The sequence below is a fragment of the Doryrhamphus excisus genome, chromosome 15 (genome assembly GCF_030265055.1).
Source record: "Doryrhamphus excisus isolate RoL2022-K1 chromosome 15, RoL_Dexc_1.0, whole genome shotgun sequence".
In the NCBI taxonomy this organism is placed as follows: domain Eukaryota; kingdom Metazoa; phylum Chordata; class Actinopteri; order Syngnathiformes; family Syngnathidae; genus Doryrhamphus; species Doryrhamphus excisus.
In genome coordinates this window covers 4,870,468-4,889,770 of record NC_080480.1, presented here as the reverse complement: position 1 = coordinate 4,889,770, position 19,303 = coordinate 4,870,468, and the positions used below count along the sequence as shown (strand labels likewise).

General features: G+C 34.7%; 1 protein-coding gene across 2 annotated transcripts; it reads right to left on the bottom strand.

Annotated features, from left to right (window-relative positions):
• Nucleotides 1–222: 222 nt before the first annotated feature.
• On the bottom strand, nucleotides 223–13,071 carry LOC131103678 (ethanolamine-phosphate cytidylyltransferase-like). 2 transcript variants are annotated; one of them, XM_058050137.1, is made up of 13 exons: nucleotides 12,772–13,071; nucleotides 7,520–7,608; nucleotides 6,698–6,859; nucleotides 6,559–6,625; nucleotides 4,313–4,397; nucleotides 4,205–4,246; nucleotides 3,967–4,099; nucleotides 2,737–2,819; nucleotides 2,588–2,665; nucleotides 2,449–2,514; nucleotides 2,304–2,369; nucleotides 2,058–2,146; nucleotides 223–1,128 (listed from the first exon to the last, which is right to left on the bottom strand). In XM_058050137.1, exons 1-13 carry the CDS (start codon nucleotides 12,918–12,920, stop codon nucleotides 1,038–1,040), a joined length of 1,200 nt encoding a protein of 399 aa, XP_057906120.1. In that variant the 5' UTR covers nucleotides 12,921–13,071; the 3' UTR covers nucleotides 223–1,037. The 2 variants fall into 2 exon arrangements, with proteins under 2 accessions (XP_057906120.1, XP_057906119.1); XM_058050136.1 differs by having other exon boundaries at nucleotides 224–1,128; nucleotides 3,967–4,115; nucleotides 4,206–4,246.
• Between the last annotated feature and the right edge of the window lie 6,232 nt (nucleotides 13,072–19,303).

The window sequence follows — 19,303 nt, the reverse complement described above, 5'->3', positions numbered from 1 at the left end:
AGATTTGGGTTAAAACTAACCAAGTGCCGTAAAGCTGGCTGTGGTGTTGAAAAACAAACAAATAGAAAACTAGCTAGGGAGACGCAAAACAGTAGAAATAAAAATAGATTTGGGTTAAAACTAACCAAAAACAGTGGTGGAAAGTAACCAATTTCATTTAATTCCGTTTTCTGTGTGTGCGTTTGTGTTTGAGACTCGTACTTGTTCTTGAGCACAATCTCAGCCACGTACCGCCCCTGACTAAAGGTCATAACATAATAATAAAACAAAGTCCCACAAATGATAAGTTGATGAAATCATGTTGTTATTGTCAACAGTAAATATATACTGCAGTCCAGTTTGTATGACATTATTGCCTACACATCCCAAATGGATATACAGGCATGTTATTCGGTTTTTAATGTACACATATATACATTAAGTCATACAGCGAGATAGATAATGAGTATAATATACTACCAAAAATAAAATATTCACTCCCATTTCATACTGGGGGAAAATTGTAAAACCATCAGAGCATTATGTGTCCTTTTCATAAATGTATTATGACCCACGGGAGGAGTTGATACACACTAAAATGACCCCTGATGGGGAAAAAGTGTTCCCTGAAAGTGAAACGTCAACTCTCCACAGTGGAGTTGTAGTGGTAGTGGTTTTAGTTTCAGGGAAATAAACTCCAACAGGGAAGAGGGTGAGTGAAATGTCAGTGTAGTCCGATACGGAGGATCCCATGAGGTCCATCAGAGCTTCTTGTTGCAAGTACATCCCTGCCTTGCTACGGTTCAGTCCCGCAATTAAAAGTCCTCCCCCTCTTGCCCCTTGCAAGTCCGAATCCCATCTTAAAACACTTTGAAATCATAATCGGCAGGCAAGAAAAATATAGAAGCATTTGAAACATTTTCTTGTCTATACATGAGCTATAGACGAGACGAAGGAAAACAGGCAGCAGGATCTACTGCACATGATTCCATCCCGCTTTTCTTTTTCTCTCCATGACTTTCGATTCATTCCGTATCCACAACACAGCCTGGCCTCCATCACTGGTCCGCTACTTGGTGTCGCTGCATGGCCTCGATCACGGCGATCTCTTTGGCCTCCTTCTTCTGGTTCCTGGCTTGGAAAAGCAGCCTGAATGCACACATAAAATTGTTTTTAATCATAAAAAAAAAAATTATACCACGCAGGGGTGTCTGTAGTTTCGCTACCGAGGGCCATATACTGGAAATAATGTACAAGGATGTCGGGGCTACTTTGATAGTTGACATTTATTGAACCAACCCATGTAGATATGTGAAGAACTTATGGCAATGGTAATGTTTTTATTTCATTTGAACATGCATCAGATTACAATTAAATTCATCCCATAATCAGTTCACAGTTCCACATGTCCAAAAGGAGTAGGAAGAAGCAAAGGTCATTAAATCCTACCCCTCCATCTGGTACTTTTACAATCAGTAACTGTTACATTTGTTCACTTCCTGCTTTCGCTAAATGTACAGCAAAAACTATGTTAAAAAGCCATAGCATTTCAGTACGTGGAATCAAACTACGGAATGGATTGAGTAAGGAACTCAAACAATGCACAACGATGAGCCAATTCAAGAAACAATACAAGCAGTTGATGTTTGCTAAATACAAGGATGAAGAGTCTTGAACCAGTCATGATGTGCTATATATATCACTATATTGACACTTACTATGGTACACATTATGTCATTGGATGGTCATATCACCTCATACTTCGGTACGAGGTACATTATTTAAAAAAAACAAAACAAAAAAAAAACTTAAACTGCATTATGGAAAGCAGGAAGTGAACAAATGTAACAGTTACTGATTGTAAAAGTACCAGATGGAGGGGTAGGATTTAATAAGCTTTGCTTCTTCCTACTCCTTTTGGACATGTGGAACTGTGAACTGATTATGGGATGCATTCAATTGTAATCTGATGCATGTTCAAATGACATAAAACCATTACCATTTACTGTACGTATTTGGACATATATAAGTTGCAGGATCAGTCCAACTATTGAAAAATACATGGGAGAGCAGATCACCTGTTTTTAGTTATTCTCTGCACAATGGCGTCTGTGGTGAGGACGTTCCCGCTGTCGACGGTGCGCAAGATCCCTTGCTTTCTGGGCACCTGAATACAAAGAGAGGAAAAATATATAAATATTCCATGCTGAAATGCTCTATATTCATCACTGCACGTGACAACGTGTCATTGTGCCTGCAGGGTAAGAGGATGACATCACAGCCTCGCCATCTTCAGGTACAACATCTACGGATTACGTTCTTACGGCATAGGGGTCGGATCCATCTTTGCTTGGGTATATATGCGTCTTTCCGTGGCATACAAGGTCCACCTACGGAATAAGGCATGGTCGCTATTCAGGTGAGAGCAGACTCGGAGCATGCAGAGAATGATAATGGATCCACTCGTACCTTCAAATGATCCAGCAGATCTTTTGTGACCGCAAACGGAGCGCCGATCACCACCTCGAAGACGTACTATAAAGACAAAACGCTTAAAAGGAGGTCGGCTTTGTAAACGAGTCACAGTGCAAGCGTGTGGGAAACGCACTCGACAAGCCAGGACGCTGAGCGTCCTCTCGTGGACGTTCATGATGGGGTAGTTCTTCCCTTTGTAGCGATTCACTTCCTGCCAAAGCGAAAGAAGACGTGAGGAGAGAGTGCGCCATATTCACTCGGTGAAGTCTAAGCGACACTCACTTGGTCGAAGTGCAGACCCACGATGATGTACGGCTTCTCCGCCAGCTGGTGCACCGCCCGCAGGAAGTCCACATGGCCGATGTCTGGCAGGGGTCAAGGGTCATGTCATAACTAATATGTTCTTAGTTGATTGAGATGAAACTCATTCATTCATTTTCTACTGCTTATCCTCACAAGGGTCGCAGTGGCGGCGGTGCTGGAGCCTATCCCAGCTGTCTTCGGGCGAGAGGCGGGGTACACCCTGGACTGGTGGCCAGCCAATCACAGGGCACATATAGACAAACAACCATTCACACTCACATTCATACCTATGGACAAAAAGTTTGAATGTGATAAAAACACATTTTCAGCAAATACGGAAAATTTGCATTATTGCAAAAAAGAGAGGGAAAAAAATGCTAATATTGCAAAAAAAAAGTAAAGAAAAATTGGTAATTTTATGAGGAAAAAATCTGAATATTCCAAGGAGAATTTACATTGACACAACTAATTACAAGACAAAAAGCTATTTTATTCCTGGAATTTTTTTTCTAAAAATAAAATAATAATTTTAAAAATCTCGAAAATTTTCGCACTTTTTCACCTGATTTCACAATTTTTGTCCTACCTTTCACCCTGGACTGGTGGCCAGCCAATCACAGGGCACATATAGACAAACAACCATTCACTCGTTATGTTTTTCTCTTCAAATTTGGACGTTATTCTTGTAAGATTACTGACGACTTTTTCCATTTTGGCTTTTGTTATTGGTGTTTTTCTTGGAAAACAACATTTTTTAAATGTGCCACGATAAAATTTAAAAAACATTTGTGAGCCGCAAACTGCACTTTGAACACCTCCTGCCCTTAACGGACCAAATCAATATGAAGAAAACACCAACAGTGAAAAAACTAATCAAAAACACAAAATGTGTTGATATAATTAATTATAGAAAAATAACTTGACTATATTAAATATTGGAGTATATTTTACAATATTTAAATGAATTTTTCCTATACAATTAATAAGCAGTTAGCTTGTATATTAAAAAAATGTATATTTTTCATTTACTATTTTATTTAAATACTTAAAATATTAAATATTACTATATATTACTACTATAATATAACTTAAATATTTAAAATAAATATTTGGCTATATGTCACGTATATGATAAACCTACAGACTTCATTAAAGATTCGATAACGAAGAGAGGTCCCTGAATGTCTCGCTGTCCGCTGTGAAAGATACGGAAGAGGTCAAAGGACCCGGCCACGTAGATGATGGTGTCGCCAGGCTGCGGCTCCCGGCCCGAAGCGAACTGGATGATCTTTTGGGAGGTCTGCAGGAACTGAGAGACCCCCGTCCAGGGACTGTGGTTCTTCTGACCATTGGAGTCCCGTAATCCAAAACAGACACGCCACAGTACAGATAAGTGACTTGGTCTCGGACACATCTACATGATCACATGGTGACAATCCATACCAACCTTCCCAAAGCTGTCTGGGTGCTGCTGGTAGTTGGAGGCGTCCTAGAAGAGGTGGACAGGAGTTCTTAGAGGTCTACCAACGTACCACACGAGAGCCAATGTACTCACGATGTTGCTGTGGTGTGCTTTTGTCATGAGAAGCATCCTGCCAACCAGGTCGGTGGTTGAAACTCCCTGTGTTCTCTTACATTCTCTGCAACGACAAGGTGAATGAGTTTGGCGCCACCTTCTGGTCTGCATGTATAAATCGCGAGTTTAGACCGAAAAATATGCAGTAATTTTACAAGAATAAAGTCAAAATATTTTTTTTAAGTAGTAATAAATGGATGGATGGATAGATAGACGTCCTTTATTGTCATTGCACAAAAACACAGCAGTGAATTTGCCAACGAAATGTTGTTAGTATCATTAAAAACAAAAATAACAATGAATAAAGTTGTAATTTTGGAAATTAGGCTGCAGAAAATGTTACCAAAAAAAAATAAATTAAAATAGAAAAAAATGCAAAACAACAGCTGTAATTTTATAATAATAATAATAATAATAATAATAATAATAATAATAATAATAATAATAATAATAATAATAATAATACATTTTAATAATTCATTCATTCATTCATTTTCTACCGCTTTTCCTCACGAGGGTCGCGGGGGGTGCTGGAGCCTATCCCAGCTGTCTTCGGGTGTAAGGCGGGGTACACCCTGGACTGGTCGCCAGCCAATCACAGGGCACATATAGACAAACAACCATTCACACTCACATTCATACCTATGGACAATTTGGAGTCGCCAATTAACCTAGCATGTTTTTGGAATGTGGGAGGAAACCGGAGTACCCGGAGAAAACCCACGCATGCACGGGGAGAACATGCAAACTCCACACAGAGATGCCCGATATATAGATATAGAAAATCATATATAGATATAATAATATAGATATATAGATATAAAAATATAGATAAATAAAATCAAAATAAAGTCAAAATAAAAAACATTTTTAGATGGAAAAATTTCATTGTAGTGACATGCAGTTGAAATATTAAAGAAAGGTTTTTTTTAATCTTGTTACGGCACAAAAACACAGCAGTGAATTTGCCAACGAAATGTTGTTAATATCATTAAAAATAAAAATAACAATGAATAAAGTTGTAATTTTGGGGAAATTAGGCTGCAGAAAATGTTACAAAAAATTAAAATTAAAATAGAAAAAAACAGCAGAAATGCAAAACAACAGCTGTAATTTTACAAGAATAAAGTCAAACTAAAAAAAAACATTTTTAGATGAAAAATGCTATTGTAGTGACATGCAGTTGAAATATTAAAGAAATGTTTTTTTTAAGTAGTAATAAATGGATGGATGGATAGCTAGACATCCTTTATTGTCATTGCACAAAAACACAGCAGTGAATTTGCCAATGTCGTGAAATATCATTAAAAACAAAAATAACAATGAATAAAGTTGTAATTTGGGGGAAAATTACGCTGCAGAAAATGTTACCAAATTTTTAAAAATAAAAATAGAAAAAAACCAGCAGAAATGCAAAACAACAGCTGTAATTTTACAAGCATAAAGTCCGAAATATTAAGAAAAAGTCCTATTCTAACGTGAAAAAAGCCACAATTTTAGGAGAATAAACTGAGAATATTATGAGTAAAAATAATATTATTTTAGTTGAATGAATTAAATATTTTTACTGTCATTGTACATCAAAATATTTTCATTTTTGGAGAATTAGTTATAAGAACACATATTTTATTTTACATATATTTAATAAATATTATTTATATTTATAAATATTAAATAATATTTTATTCAAATATTATAATATATTTAATATATATTTAATATAAATATTATAGCATATATTTAATATTTAAACATTTTTTTTTTTTAGGGGGGTAGTAGAAGGTCGTGAGCCTGGCGATTCTTCTTTCCGTGGCGGACATCGAAGACATCTACCTATTCGGAAGGAAGCGTGGTAACACGTCTGTTCCTGATTGGATTAAGGACCGCCCCCTGATGTATCGCTGAATTCGTAAGACGGAGGGAATGTGGCCCCGACAGCTGAACAGCCATGATTGCCGTGGCGTGGCGTGGCGTGGCGTCGGACCGTGAATCACAACAAGGAAAGCATCAAAAGGCGCCTTGAGCCAGAATGGCCAAACAGAGTAGCGAGGCGTGTGGAATGTCGGTACGCGTCCAAACCCCGAAACGGTCTAATCTGCATTTTTGGCCTCCCAAGGTCGCGGCTCAAAGAACAATTCCTCCAAGAGATTGCTACAATGTGGCGCTCATTCTTTCACTTTCGCTCTTTCGCTCTGTATCGCCATGACAAAAGGCGAGAGCCGTACCTGTAGCGTCCGGACTCTTTCACTTCCTCGTACGTGTCCCTGCCGTCGACCGTCAGCGTTAAGTCGTCTGCGAACAAACAAGAGAGCCGGCAAATGAGAAGCGTGCCCCTGATGAGAAGTGTGTCCGCGGACGCCGTACCTCCGTGCACGCAGAAGTCGCAGTTGTGCTTGTCCATGGTCTCCAGCGTGGTGACGTAGGGCGCTCCCTCCACCACCTCGTCCACCCATTTGATGGCCCGCACCATCTTGTAGCGCTCCTCCTGAGTGAAAACGGGCGGGCCCTTGTGCTTCGTGATCTCGCCTGGAAAACCCAAACGACATCGTCAGAACAATTCCGGGCGTACGAGCTGTAGTCTCGTCACATGACCCTTAATTACTTCATGCGTTTAATCACTTCCAGGTGAAATCCCGCCAGGTAGAATTCCTTATTTATTCATGGAATATTTTCATAGTTAGAGCACAGAAAACTGGTTTCAAAATGGTTTTTTTACCTTGTTAGAGCCCTCTAGACATGAAATAACACCCCTATAGTCATCTTTGCATTCCTATTATCCAATACAGTAGATTGAATAACAGAAAAGAAAACTATTATTGACTTCCTGTTTATTCATGGAATATTTTCATAGTTAGAGCATAGAAAATTGGTTTGGTTTTGGTTTCTAAATGTTTTTTTTTAACCTTGTTAGAGCCCTCTAGATATGAAATAACACCCCTATAGTCATCTTGACATTCCTATTATCCAATACAGTAGACTGAATAATAGAAAAGAAGACTATTATTGACTTCCTATTTATTCATGGAATATTGGAATATACTATAATGTAATGTGTACATTTTTTTAGCGTAAAAGCACTAAAAAAAAAAGCAAAATGCCCTATTTTGCAACCACTGGGGCTTCTATTTAGAACCCCCCCCCCCCCCGTCCCCCCAACAACCAGTCACAGTGACACGTTGTCCTTACCGTCCGTGTGCACGCCCACGATGAGGTAATCCCCCATGGCCTTGGCCTGCCGCAGCTGGTTGGAGTGACCGTAGTGGACCATGTCATAGCTGGGAGACACAACACAATACAATCAGCGTTCATACCTATATATATTCATACCTTCATACCTATATATATATATATACCATTAAAAACAAAAATAACAATGAATAAAGTTGTAATTTTGGGGAAATTAGGCTACAGGAAATGTAACCAAAAAAGTTTAAATAAAAATAAAAAAACAGCAGAAATGCAAAACAACAGCTGTAATTTTACAAGCATAAAGTCCGAAATATTAAGAAAAAGTCCTATTCTAATGTGGAAAAAAGCCACAATTTTAGGAGAATAAATGCATAATATTATGAGTAAAGTAATGAGTAATTTTAGTTGCATAGATTTAAAATATTATTACTGTCATTGTACATCAAACTATTTTTTTTGGAGAGTTAGTTCTGAGAAAACATTTTATTTTACATATATATTTAAAATAAATATTATAATATATTTAATATATATTTAACATAAATATTATAATATATATTTAATATATATTTAATATTTAAAACGCAATAATAAAATATATGTAAAAAAATAAATAAAGAATATTATTTAATATTAATATTATATTATTAATAATGAATAAAGTTGTAATTTTGGGAAAATTAGGCTGCAGAAAATGTTCCCAAAAAATTAAAAATAAAAATAGTAAAAAAAAAAACCCAGCAGAAATGCAAAACAACAGCTGTAATTTTACAAGAATAAAGTCACATTTTTAGATGAAAAATGTAATTGTAGTGTCAACAAAATGTCGTTAAATATCATTAAAAACAAAAATAACAATGAATAAAGTTGTAATTTTGGGAAAATTAGGCTGCAGAAAATGGTACCAAAAAAATTACAATAAAAATAGAAAAAAACCAGCAGAAAAGCAAAACAACAGCTGTAATTTTACAAGCGTAACCCCCCCCCCCCCACACACACACACACACACTGAACTCAACTTGTGCTGATGTAGGAAACTCGACAGTATCTAACAACAATGGTCAAAAAGCCATTTGTCTGTGAATGAAGGAAGACGACGAGTCTCCATGAGAACCACGTGGTCTTACTTAAGACCACGGACACAAACAAACAAACAAACACACGGGAAAGAAAAAGTCCACCCATGTCCTTTTCTTCCAGCAGCCAACACAGTGTGACCGGGTCACAGTGAGATGATGAATTATTTATGAACAGGCCTGTCAGTGGACACCCAGACGGACGTGGCCTGAGCTACTCAAGATAACAAAAGCACTTCCTCAACGCCCTGATATATTATATTGTCTTCTTTTTTTAATATCATATTTATTGGCCCATACACAAGGAGTTCCTCTCAGTTCAAACTATTTATACTTTATTTATAATGTGAAATGTGTATGCATTTGTTTACATTCTGACCCATTATTAAAGACAGGATTTAAAAAATAATTATTTAGAATTTTAATTATGTCCACTTTATATTTATTTGCTTATACATACATTTATTTATGTATTTAGAATACATAAAAAATCCAAATTGCATTGTACTTTTAATAAAATACTACATATTTAGTTCGAACTATTTATACTATATTTATTAGGTGAAATGTGTATGTATTTGTTTACATTTTGACCCATTATTAAAGACAGGATTTTAAAAAAAAATGTTTATTTTTTTATTTAGAATTTTAATTATGTCCACTTTATATTTATTTGCTTATACATACATTTATTTATGTATTTAGAATACATAAAAAATCCAAATTGCATTGTACTTTTAATAAAATACTACATATTTAGTTCGAACTATTTATACTATATTTATTAGGTGAAATGTGTATGTATTTGTTTACATTTTGACCCATTATTAAAGACAGGATTTAAAAAAAAAATGTTTATTTTTTTATTTAGAATTTTAATTATGTCCACTTTATATTTATTTGCTCATACATACATTTATTTTTTTAGAATACATAAAAAAATCCAAATTGCATTTTAATTTTAATAAAATACTAAATATTTGACATTATGTTTATGAGTTATGTCAATTTTTACCCACTATAAAAAAAATGTAATTTTATTTTGATAACATCCCCTTTTGATTGATGTATTTCTAATATTAAAATGGTTGAATATAAAAAGTTATTTTTACTTAAAATACAACACTATTTCATAATTTAATGGGTTTATTTACTGATTTTTACGGAATTGTATATTTTTGTATTTATTTTTATCTTATCTGGCCATTATAAGAAATACATTTTATGCATAAAAAAACAGTCATCCATCATTAATTTATTGAGAATTTAAAATGTAATATTATTGTATTAAAATCATTATTTTATGTTTATTTATGTACATTTTTGCACATTATAAAAGAGAGGGATTTCATTCATTTCATTAGAAATAACTGAAAAAAATATATAAAAAAATAGAAATAGAATGTTTGATATCAAACAATATGAAGATAATAATAATCCCCATAATAGCACATTTAAGAAATATAATAGAATATTCAGTTTGATATATAAAAAAAATATCACATTAAAGCATCAGGTGAGTGACTGTGTGCACTGATGCCACCTCAGCAGAAGACAGCATGGAGGAGGACTTTACCCCCCCTTGCTGATGTTTCTCCGACAAGTGACCTTTGACCCCCCCACAGTCCCACATGACCAATGCGAGCGGAGAGAAGGCGGCAGCGTCCTCGACAGATGCCGCGATTGTGTGCTCTCTCCTTGGAATGCTGCTGACAACGCTAAAGACCCGTCCCGCTTCGTGGGGGGGGGGGGGTTTGCACGGTGGCGAGGCAGGTGCAGGTGGTCGGCCGGTTGAGTTGAGTTGTGAACAGCGTGAGCCGTGTTGACATTGGCTCTCTTTGCATGCTCACCCCAGCGGTTAATATTCTGGCATCCCAAACATTCTGAAACATTCCGCTAAAGAGCAGCTCCAAAGCCGCGCGTACATAACAACAATTCCAAGCGTGAAAAGGCGCCGGAATCCCGGGCCTTCGCACGCGTAAAATCAAAACAGTGACTTTTGCTGCTGTGCCACGGAGCAGAACCGGCGTGCAACTTAAAGGGTCATCGTGAACGTTGTGTTGATGATGTAACAACCATGGCGGTCGACACACTGATGACAGCGAATGCATCACTTCCTATTGAAAGTCATGATCTTATCTACTCCGCAGATAACATCAAAAACTATAAAAGAGACAACTGATGGGGATAAGAAGCAAAACATGTGGCGATAATTAATAATTAATAATAATTCAATATTAATCATTACCTTCAATTTCCATATTCTTGCCTAATTTTGTAAAATACTGCAGTAAGAAAGGTGGAACTAATGAAATATAGCAGCCCCGGGGATAGTTTTTTATTGGCCCGTTGCAAAACTGACAATAAAGTCAAAATATTAAGAATAAAACTGGTGTAAGTCGCAATTTTCCAAGAAAAATAACATCTTATTTCAGCATAAAGCTGAAATATTAAAGGAAAAAACAACCAAAACAATAATTAGGTTGGAATAACATCTTCTAACAAGAAAACGGTAACAAATTTAGAGACCGGGTATAGCCCCGGGGATAGTTTTTTATTGGCCCGTTGCAAAACTGACAATAAAGTCAAAATATTAAGAATAAAACTGATGTAAGTCGCAATTTTACAAGAAAAATAACATCTTATTTCAGCATAAAGCTGAAATATTAAAGGAAAAAAAACAACTAAAACAATAATTAGGTTGGAATAACGTCTTCTAACAAGAAAACTGTAACAAATTTAGAGACCGGGTACAGCCCCGGGGATAGTTTTTTATTGGCCCATTGCAAAAATGAAAATAAAGTCAAAATATTAAGAATAAAACCGGTGTAAGTCGCAATTTTACAAGAAAAATAACATCTTATTTCAGCATAAAGCTGAAATATTAAAGGAAAAAAACAACTAAAACAATAATTAGGTTGGAATAACGTCTTCTAAGAAGAAAAATTTAGCAATTTTCTGAGAATAAACTTGTAATATTAGGGACAAATAATGTCATTTTAGTAGAAATACTATTGGTATGTTCACGAAAAGAAGATTTTTTTTAAATAATAATATTATATTACGAGAAAAAAATTAAAAAATAAGTGGAAAAAAGTTTGAATGTTATGAAAATAAAGTCAAAATATTAAAAAAAGAACATTTACAGAGAATATTTAAGAAAACAACTGAAACAATCCAGCCCCGGGGATAGTTTTTTATCGGCCCATTGCAAAAATGACAATAAAGTCAAAATATTAAGAATAAAACTGATGTAAAGCGCAATTTTACATGAAAAATAACGTCTTATTTCAGCATAAAGCTGAAATATTAAAGGAAAAAACAACCAAAACAATAATTAGGTTAGAATAACGTCTTCTAAGAAGAAAAATATAGCAATTTTCTGAGAATAAACTTATACTAATATTAGGGGCAAATTATGCCATTTTAGTAGAAATACAATTGGTATGTTTACAAAAAGAAGGTATTTTTATAATAATATTATATTAGGAGAATTTCTTTTTAAATTAGTGGAAAAAAAGTTTGAAAAAACAACCAAAAAAATAATTAGGTTGGAATAACGTATTCTAACAAGAAAACGGTATCCATTTTAGAGACTAAAATTGTAACATCATGGACAAATAATGTAATTTTAGTCGAAATACAATTGGTATGTTCCCAAAATAAATAAATAAAAAATGAAGTTGAAATTTTTGGGAAAAAAAGTTTGAATGTTATGAAAATAAAGCCAAAATATTACAAAAAGAATATTTACTAAGAATATTTAAGAAAACAACTGAAACAATCCACTATATGTATAAGATTATTAACATGACATATTACACATGTATGCATTTGCGGGTTACATTTGCACGTTAGGAGCGTTGAAACACCCTCAGTGGGCCGTATATGACCCCCGAGCTGCATGTTGGCCACCCATTGGCCTATTGTGTAGTGTCACAACAACAATGTAATTGACAGTATTTTCCTATTGTTGTGATGAGAAACAGCATGGCTGCAGATGTTGCATTGGATGATGCAGGTGTACCTAATCAAGTGGCCAAAGAGGCTACAATTGAGCTAGACTGCACCAAGCTTCCCCCCCTCCCCTTTTTTTAATGTCACGACATGTCACCGTCAAATGGTCAAAAATAAGTGTACGTATTCCACCATGTCTTCGGGTAAAACACTCACCAGCCATCGCACCACACCCGGACCCTCCGTCTCCTCTTCTCGGGACTACACGCTTCAGCTCCCGGTGTCGAGCCCACGTCCTTCCCGGCCGGCGTGCTCACCTGGTGGGGGTGCCTATGGTTGTGGTTGTGGTGTCCGTTTTTGATCATATTTTGAAGCAGGATTCTCCACGATAAAAGCCCCGCGCTTCGCCCCGCTTCCGTGGGGTCGTGACAACCGGGTATGAGGGTAGCGAAAGTAACCGACGTCGGGTTGTGTTGTGTCCAGCAGCGGCAGTAGGCTGCGTCAACGCCTCCGTGCTTCCACCGGTCCAAGCAGCTGCTATATGGCTGTGTCAAGCCACCTTGAAGAAGCACGGTCGCGAAAGGGAAACGAGCACCAGTCATAAATGCCTTTTACCCTGTAACTCATCTGGTTGCTTTTATTTTGAAAAGGCTTCATTAGGAAATGTGGTGTATTATTAGGTAGCTTTACACCGGTCAAATCACGCGATGAGCTGTGGTGTTGTTACATAATGACGCTGTTCCGTGTTTAATTAGCTTAGCACAAACGCTAACTGTTACATTTTTCAAAATATTTTTTTAAATACATAATTTAAATACATAATCCTGTTTAGTCAGGTGTCTTTAACTGCGATTTTACACAGTTCGATGAATGAAAAAAAATGAAATGATGTAATAATAAGAAAAAGAATGACGTAATAACAATGACGACACCAATAACTTTATATTATGATATTTATTTACTATTACTACTAATGCATGAAAGTGAAAGTGCTTTACGATGCAGATAAAAACATTAAAGGTTTCAAAGAAAAATCAAACACTATAAATATATAAACAGCAAATATATAAACATTACGACAAGGGGGAATCCTTTTAGGTCTGCTTAGGTGGTCATTACACTTTAATACCAGCAGAGGGCGTAATAGCGCTGTTGTCAACACAGCAGCTTTGTTTTTCTTGCTAGTTTAAATACTTAATATTTTGTATTTCATATTCTCTACATTTTTGTTATTATTATTATTATTATTATTATTATATTGTGAGGAAAAGCGGTAGAAAATGAATGAATGAATGAATGATTCCATCTATCTTCTCTATTTACTGTATCTTTATTATCACTAACCTTAATCACCATTCCTTATATTTTTGTGTGATTAATCACGATTAAAGTTTTTTTAAAGGTAATTAAAAAGCAGTGTATTTTTTTGGGGGGGGGTCATTTATAATATATACTCAATTCTGATAAATTATTAGAATATAAATTCATTTGTTAAATATAAAAATAAAAATAATATTAATTTTTAATACTTTTTAAAAAATATTTTAAATAATATTTATTTAAAAAATAATAAAAATATATATTAAATAGGATAATCACTTTTAGTGTTTTAAAGCAAATTTTATGTATTATATTTAGGCATTTTCCAACCTAAAAATGGCAAAATGAACTATAAAATACAAATAAGGAGGCGTTGTAGTATTCAACACTGGTCACTAGGTGTCAGTAATGTTACATTAATGAGACAATAGCCATTGCAGAAAGAGGAAGTACTGCACAAACCAGGAAGTAAAAACAATTAGGAAGCATCCCAACCTGTGAGTCTATATTATATATTAATTATCAATAGTTTTCTGTTATGACTACTATATTTGGATATTAGATGTCCAGTGTAAGAAGATACTAAAGCCGACACCCACCCAAGTAGTGCTAGTAGCGGTGGCGAATGTGTGCCATGGCCTCCATCGCCACGGACGGGTGTGTTAAACGAGCAGGATGCCGACATAAATTGCTCGGCGACAGAGCAGGCTGGCTTCAGGGAAGTGGGGCAAGCAGGCAGGCAGGCGCTTGCAGGAAGTGGGTGAAGATGAAGGATGCCGTCCTAGATTTGCCCACGGCGCTCACCTTAACCCGATCTGCCAAATCAATCAACTCCTCAGAGGCCATCTGGCTGGGAGGAGCGCTGGAAGGATGTCACGGCAAGGACCTGCACGGTGGCGTTGTTGGATGACTAACTAACTCACCGCTGCCGCTAATCTAGGACAAGCGCGCCGGTTCGACATCCTTCATGACTCTCATGGTTTAGTCGCCAGGAATACGTCCGCCGAGGTTCGCCCAAGTGGGTCGCCTTTTTTTGGATCACAGGAAAAGAATCGATGCCAGCTAAATGATGGCTGTATCGTAAAAAAAAATGCATTTAAATTAAAAAAAAAACTTTATTTGTACCAGAATCAAACCGGGTCACCCCATTTTTTTTTAAACATTTTATTGATCTTATAGAAAATAAAGTAAGCTGTATCAACAAACATACAATATATACATCAATAACTTAGACACCTCACGTTTAAATCCACACGTGTGACTGTTGAAATATATATATATATGTATATATACATACACATATACTATATATATGTATATATATACACCAATACATAGGACTTATCTACAGATTGCAAAAGTACAATAATTTAATTTATAAATACAATGAACTATTGTCCCTTCTCATACAAAGTACAAAGTACAACCCATACAGAAAAAAAAGACATTATTATCATGAATATCACCTTTGCATTTGATACCTTTGAACACACACACCTGTTCGCGGACAACTGTTTACAAAGTTTAAGAAAAAAAAAAAAAAAAAGCCAACAAGTGCTGCCGTCTATCCCCTCTTATTTTGGAATTATTGCCCAAACAAATAAAAGCATCCATTTTCACAGCACGTCAACAGGATGAAAAATATGATGCATTAATCACGCAATGTACTGTAGCAGCACGGGAAACTCTGTCATATACACACACACACACACACACACACACACACACACACACACACACACAAAACAAAAAGAGAAATTGCAATGGTGCCCCCCTTGAGTGACTTTATTCCAAAGACATACCGTATTCATAGAAGGAGTGTTAGGGCCACATGGAAAGATCGGAAAAAATTGTGAAATCTGGTGGAAAAAGTGCAAATTTTTCAAGATTTTAAAAAAATTATTAATTTATTTTTAGAAAAAAAAATTCCAGGAATAAAGTTGCTTTTTGTCTTGTAATTAGTTGTGTCAATGTTAATTCTCCTTGGAATATTCAGATTTTTTTTCTCATAAAATTACCAATTTTTCTTTAATTTTTTTCTCTTTTTTTTACTTTTGGTAATAATACAAATTTTCCATATTTGCTGAAAACTGCACATTCAAACTTTTTGTCCATAGGTATGAATGTGAGTGTGAATGGTTGTTTGTCTATATGTGCTCTGTGATTGGATGGCCACCAGTCCAGGGTCTCGCCCCGAAGACAGCTGGGATAGGCTCCAGCACCCCCGCGACCCTCATGAGGAAAAAGCGGTAGAAAATGAATGAATTAAAGTAAATTCTCCTTGGAATATTCAAATTTTTTCCTCATAAAATTACCAATTTTTCTTTACTTTTTTTTGCAATATTAGCATTTTTTTTCTCTTTTTTAAAATATTTTTTTTTACTTTTCCGTAATTTTCCGTATTTGCTGAAAAACTTTTTGTCAATAAGTATGAATGTGAGTGTGAATGGTTGTTTGTCTATATGTGCCCTGTGATTGGCTGGCCACCAGTCCAGGGTGTACCCCGCCTCTCGCGCCAAGACAGCTGGGATAGGTTCCAGCACCCCCCCCCCCCACGATCCTCGGGAGGATAAGCGGTAGAAAATGAATGAATAAATAACTTAATTCGTGAAATAATACAACTTCGTTTAGCCCGAGAATATCAAGTTTATTAGATTACATGTTTTTTTCCTGTAAATTATAATCATAATAAAACAATTATTAATAATTATTTTTAATAATCATTATTAGAGTAAATTGACTATTTTCCTCCAGTAAAATGATGCTCATTTTCCCCTCATAAAATGATTTTTTTCATAATACTAGTACTTCATTTTCTTAATAATACAACTAGATTAATTTAGATTTTTTTTAGTAAAATTGTGATTATTTGTATACCGATATGAGTAAATATTTTCATAATATTAGGAGATCATTCTCTTGAAATTATAATTTTTTTCACATAATAATCTGACTTTTGGCATCTTGTTTTTTTTTTCTTCCCTGAAATGGCTCTAATACTCCTTCACATCTACAACCAAAGTCCCAGAGCTAAATAAAAATAAAAATAAAAATAAAAATAAAAATAAAAATAAAAATAAAAATAAAAATAAAAATAAAAATAAAAATAAAAATAAAAATAAAAATAAAAATAAAAATAAAAATAAAAATAAAAATAAAAATAAAAATAAAAATAAAAATAAAAATAAAAATAAAAATAAAAATAAAAATAAAAATAAAAATAAAAATAAAAATTAAATAAACACCTGCTGAGGAGCACCCACAACAAGACATGAGTGCACATAAAAAATTAATTTAAGGTTTTTACGAAAATCATCATTTAGTCAGCGCTGACTCATCGCCTTTTTTTTTTTTAGCCCGGAGGACATTGTTGTTTGCGTGCTGGAAGTGTCATCCGTCTGCCACTCAAGGATGGAAACACAACGTAGAACTAAATCAAGCAGATCAACAAACATGACGAATGATAACAATATTCATTACATCTCTTTCACACCTTTCCACTGAGTTGCATATTAAGGGTCACTTTTCTCCCCCACCCCCCCCCCAAAAAAATGATCATCAACACGATGTAGCTACATACGGTTCACCTGCTCACACTCGCCGGCCATATTATTAGGTACACACGCACAATCGAACCAAAGTCTCTCTCTTCTACTCCTGAAATGGCCCCCGCATTAGGGTGAAAAGGTACCAAAACGTGCCCCCTCACCCCAAAGGGGCGCCACGTCTGTAATGCCCCGCAGATGGCACAACATTCCCAACAATTAAAAAAAAAATACAGTAATCCCTCGTTTATCACTGTTATTTGGTTCCAAAACTGACAGTGATAAGTGAATTTCTGCAAGATAAGAGTCCTTATTTACAAATTCAATCATAAAAAAAAGTATTTGTGAACCAATGTATGATTTTTAACATTATTAGAGCCCTCTAGACATGAAGTAACACCCCCATAGTCACCTCCCATGATTGACAGTTGTTTATCACAGTTAATCGGTTCATTAGAATTTCGGCAAAGTAGGATTTCTGAATTATGAATTGAATATTTTTGTAGTTAGCGCATAGAAAACTTGTCTACAACCTTCTACATTTTTAATATAATCAGAGCTCCCATACATTAAATAGCACCCCTATAGTCACCTTTATTCTCATACTCCCCAATATAGTAGACTACTGGTTACTGTCTCACCATTGTAGTATACTACATATGTAGTATACAAACATCTTTGAATGCACCTTCTGAATGCCTTATATTTGACGTCATTTCACCCTTTTTAGGGTTAAAAATTTGGGCAAAAAATTGCGTAAAATTGAACTAAATGCGCATATTTTTGAAGTAATATTCAAACATAAAACATGACGTGATTTTGGCGAGTGGCGAGGGATTACTGCATTGTTGTTTGTTGTCATCGTCACTTTCTTGCGGGTGGTTCAAGGGCGGGGCAAAGAATGGGGACGCTCTATTTTGTTTTGTTAATATTTGCGGGAAAAATAAATAAATAAATACATTAATTAATAATAAATAAGTAAAAAATAATTAATAATATTAATAAATAATAAAAAAAATAATTAATAATAATAATGATAATAATACATCTTAAAAATAATAATAATAAACAATTAAAAATAATTAATAATTAAAAAAATAATTAATAATAAATAATTTGAAAAATAATTAACAATGATAATAATAATGAACAATTAAAAAAATAATAAATAATGTAAAATAATTAATAATTAATTATTATTTAAAACATAATTAATAATAATAATTATTATTAATTTAAAAATAATAATAAATAATTTAAAAAATAATTAACAATAATAATAAACAATTTTTTAAAAATAATAAATAATGCAAAAAATAATTAATAATAATAATGAATTAAAAAATAATTAATAATAATAAATAATGTAAAAAATAATTAATAATTATAATAATTTACTTCTGTTTCCGAAACGATACATAAGCACTACATATAGCGCTAATACGTCTCTCGTCTTTGTCCGGGCGACTGCTTAGGTTAGATTGTGCGGGTGTAGCTAATGTTTTGGGTTGAGTGTATAATATAGATATATATATGCATATATATATATAAATAGATGTGTGTGTTAGAGAGCTAAAGAGAGGCTGTATAGAAGATTGGGGTGCTACTTTGAACACCGTTTCAAGACACTTTAAAGACACACACACAGAAAAAGATTAACTCCACAACACTGCCACAGCAATACCAACATTAACACCGGGCTAAGTCCAATATACATCCTTTTTTTTTTTATTCTTTTCTTCCCACCGTTTAACGCTCATTTTGGTGAAGTTAAAAAGCCATCTTTAAGACGCTCTGACCAGCAGGAGACGAGGCGTATCAATGTTTTTTTTTGGATGCGAGGATGCGATGCAAAACTTGGCACAGAAGTGATTGTAACTCTA

Bases quoted from the DNA above. Each gene is read 5' to 3' on its own strand.
- LOC131103678 (XM_058050136.1), bottom strand. From the start codon at position 12,920: ATGATCAAAAACGGACACCACAACCACAACCATAGGCACCCCCACCAG. The intron at 4,398-6,558 runs GTACGGCTCTCG...TTGTCGTTGCAG, and splicing joins AAAGAGTCCGGACGCTACAG to AGAATGTAAGAGAACACAGG. The intron at 2,820-3,966 runs GTATCTTTCACA...GACCCCTGCCAG, and splicing joins CGGGTCCTTTGACCTCTTCC to ACATCGGCCATGTGGACTTC.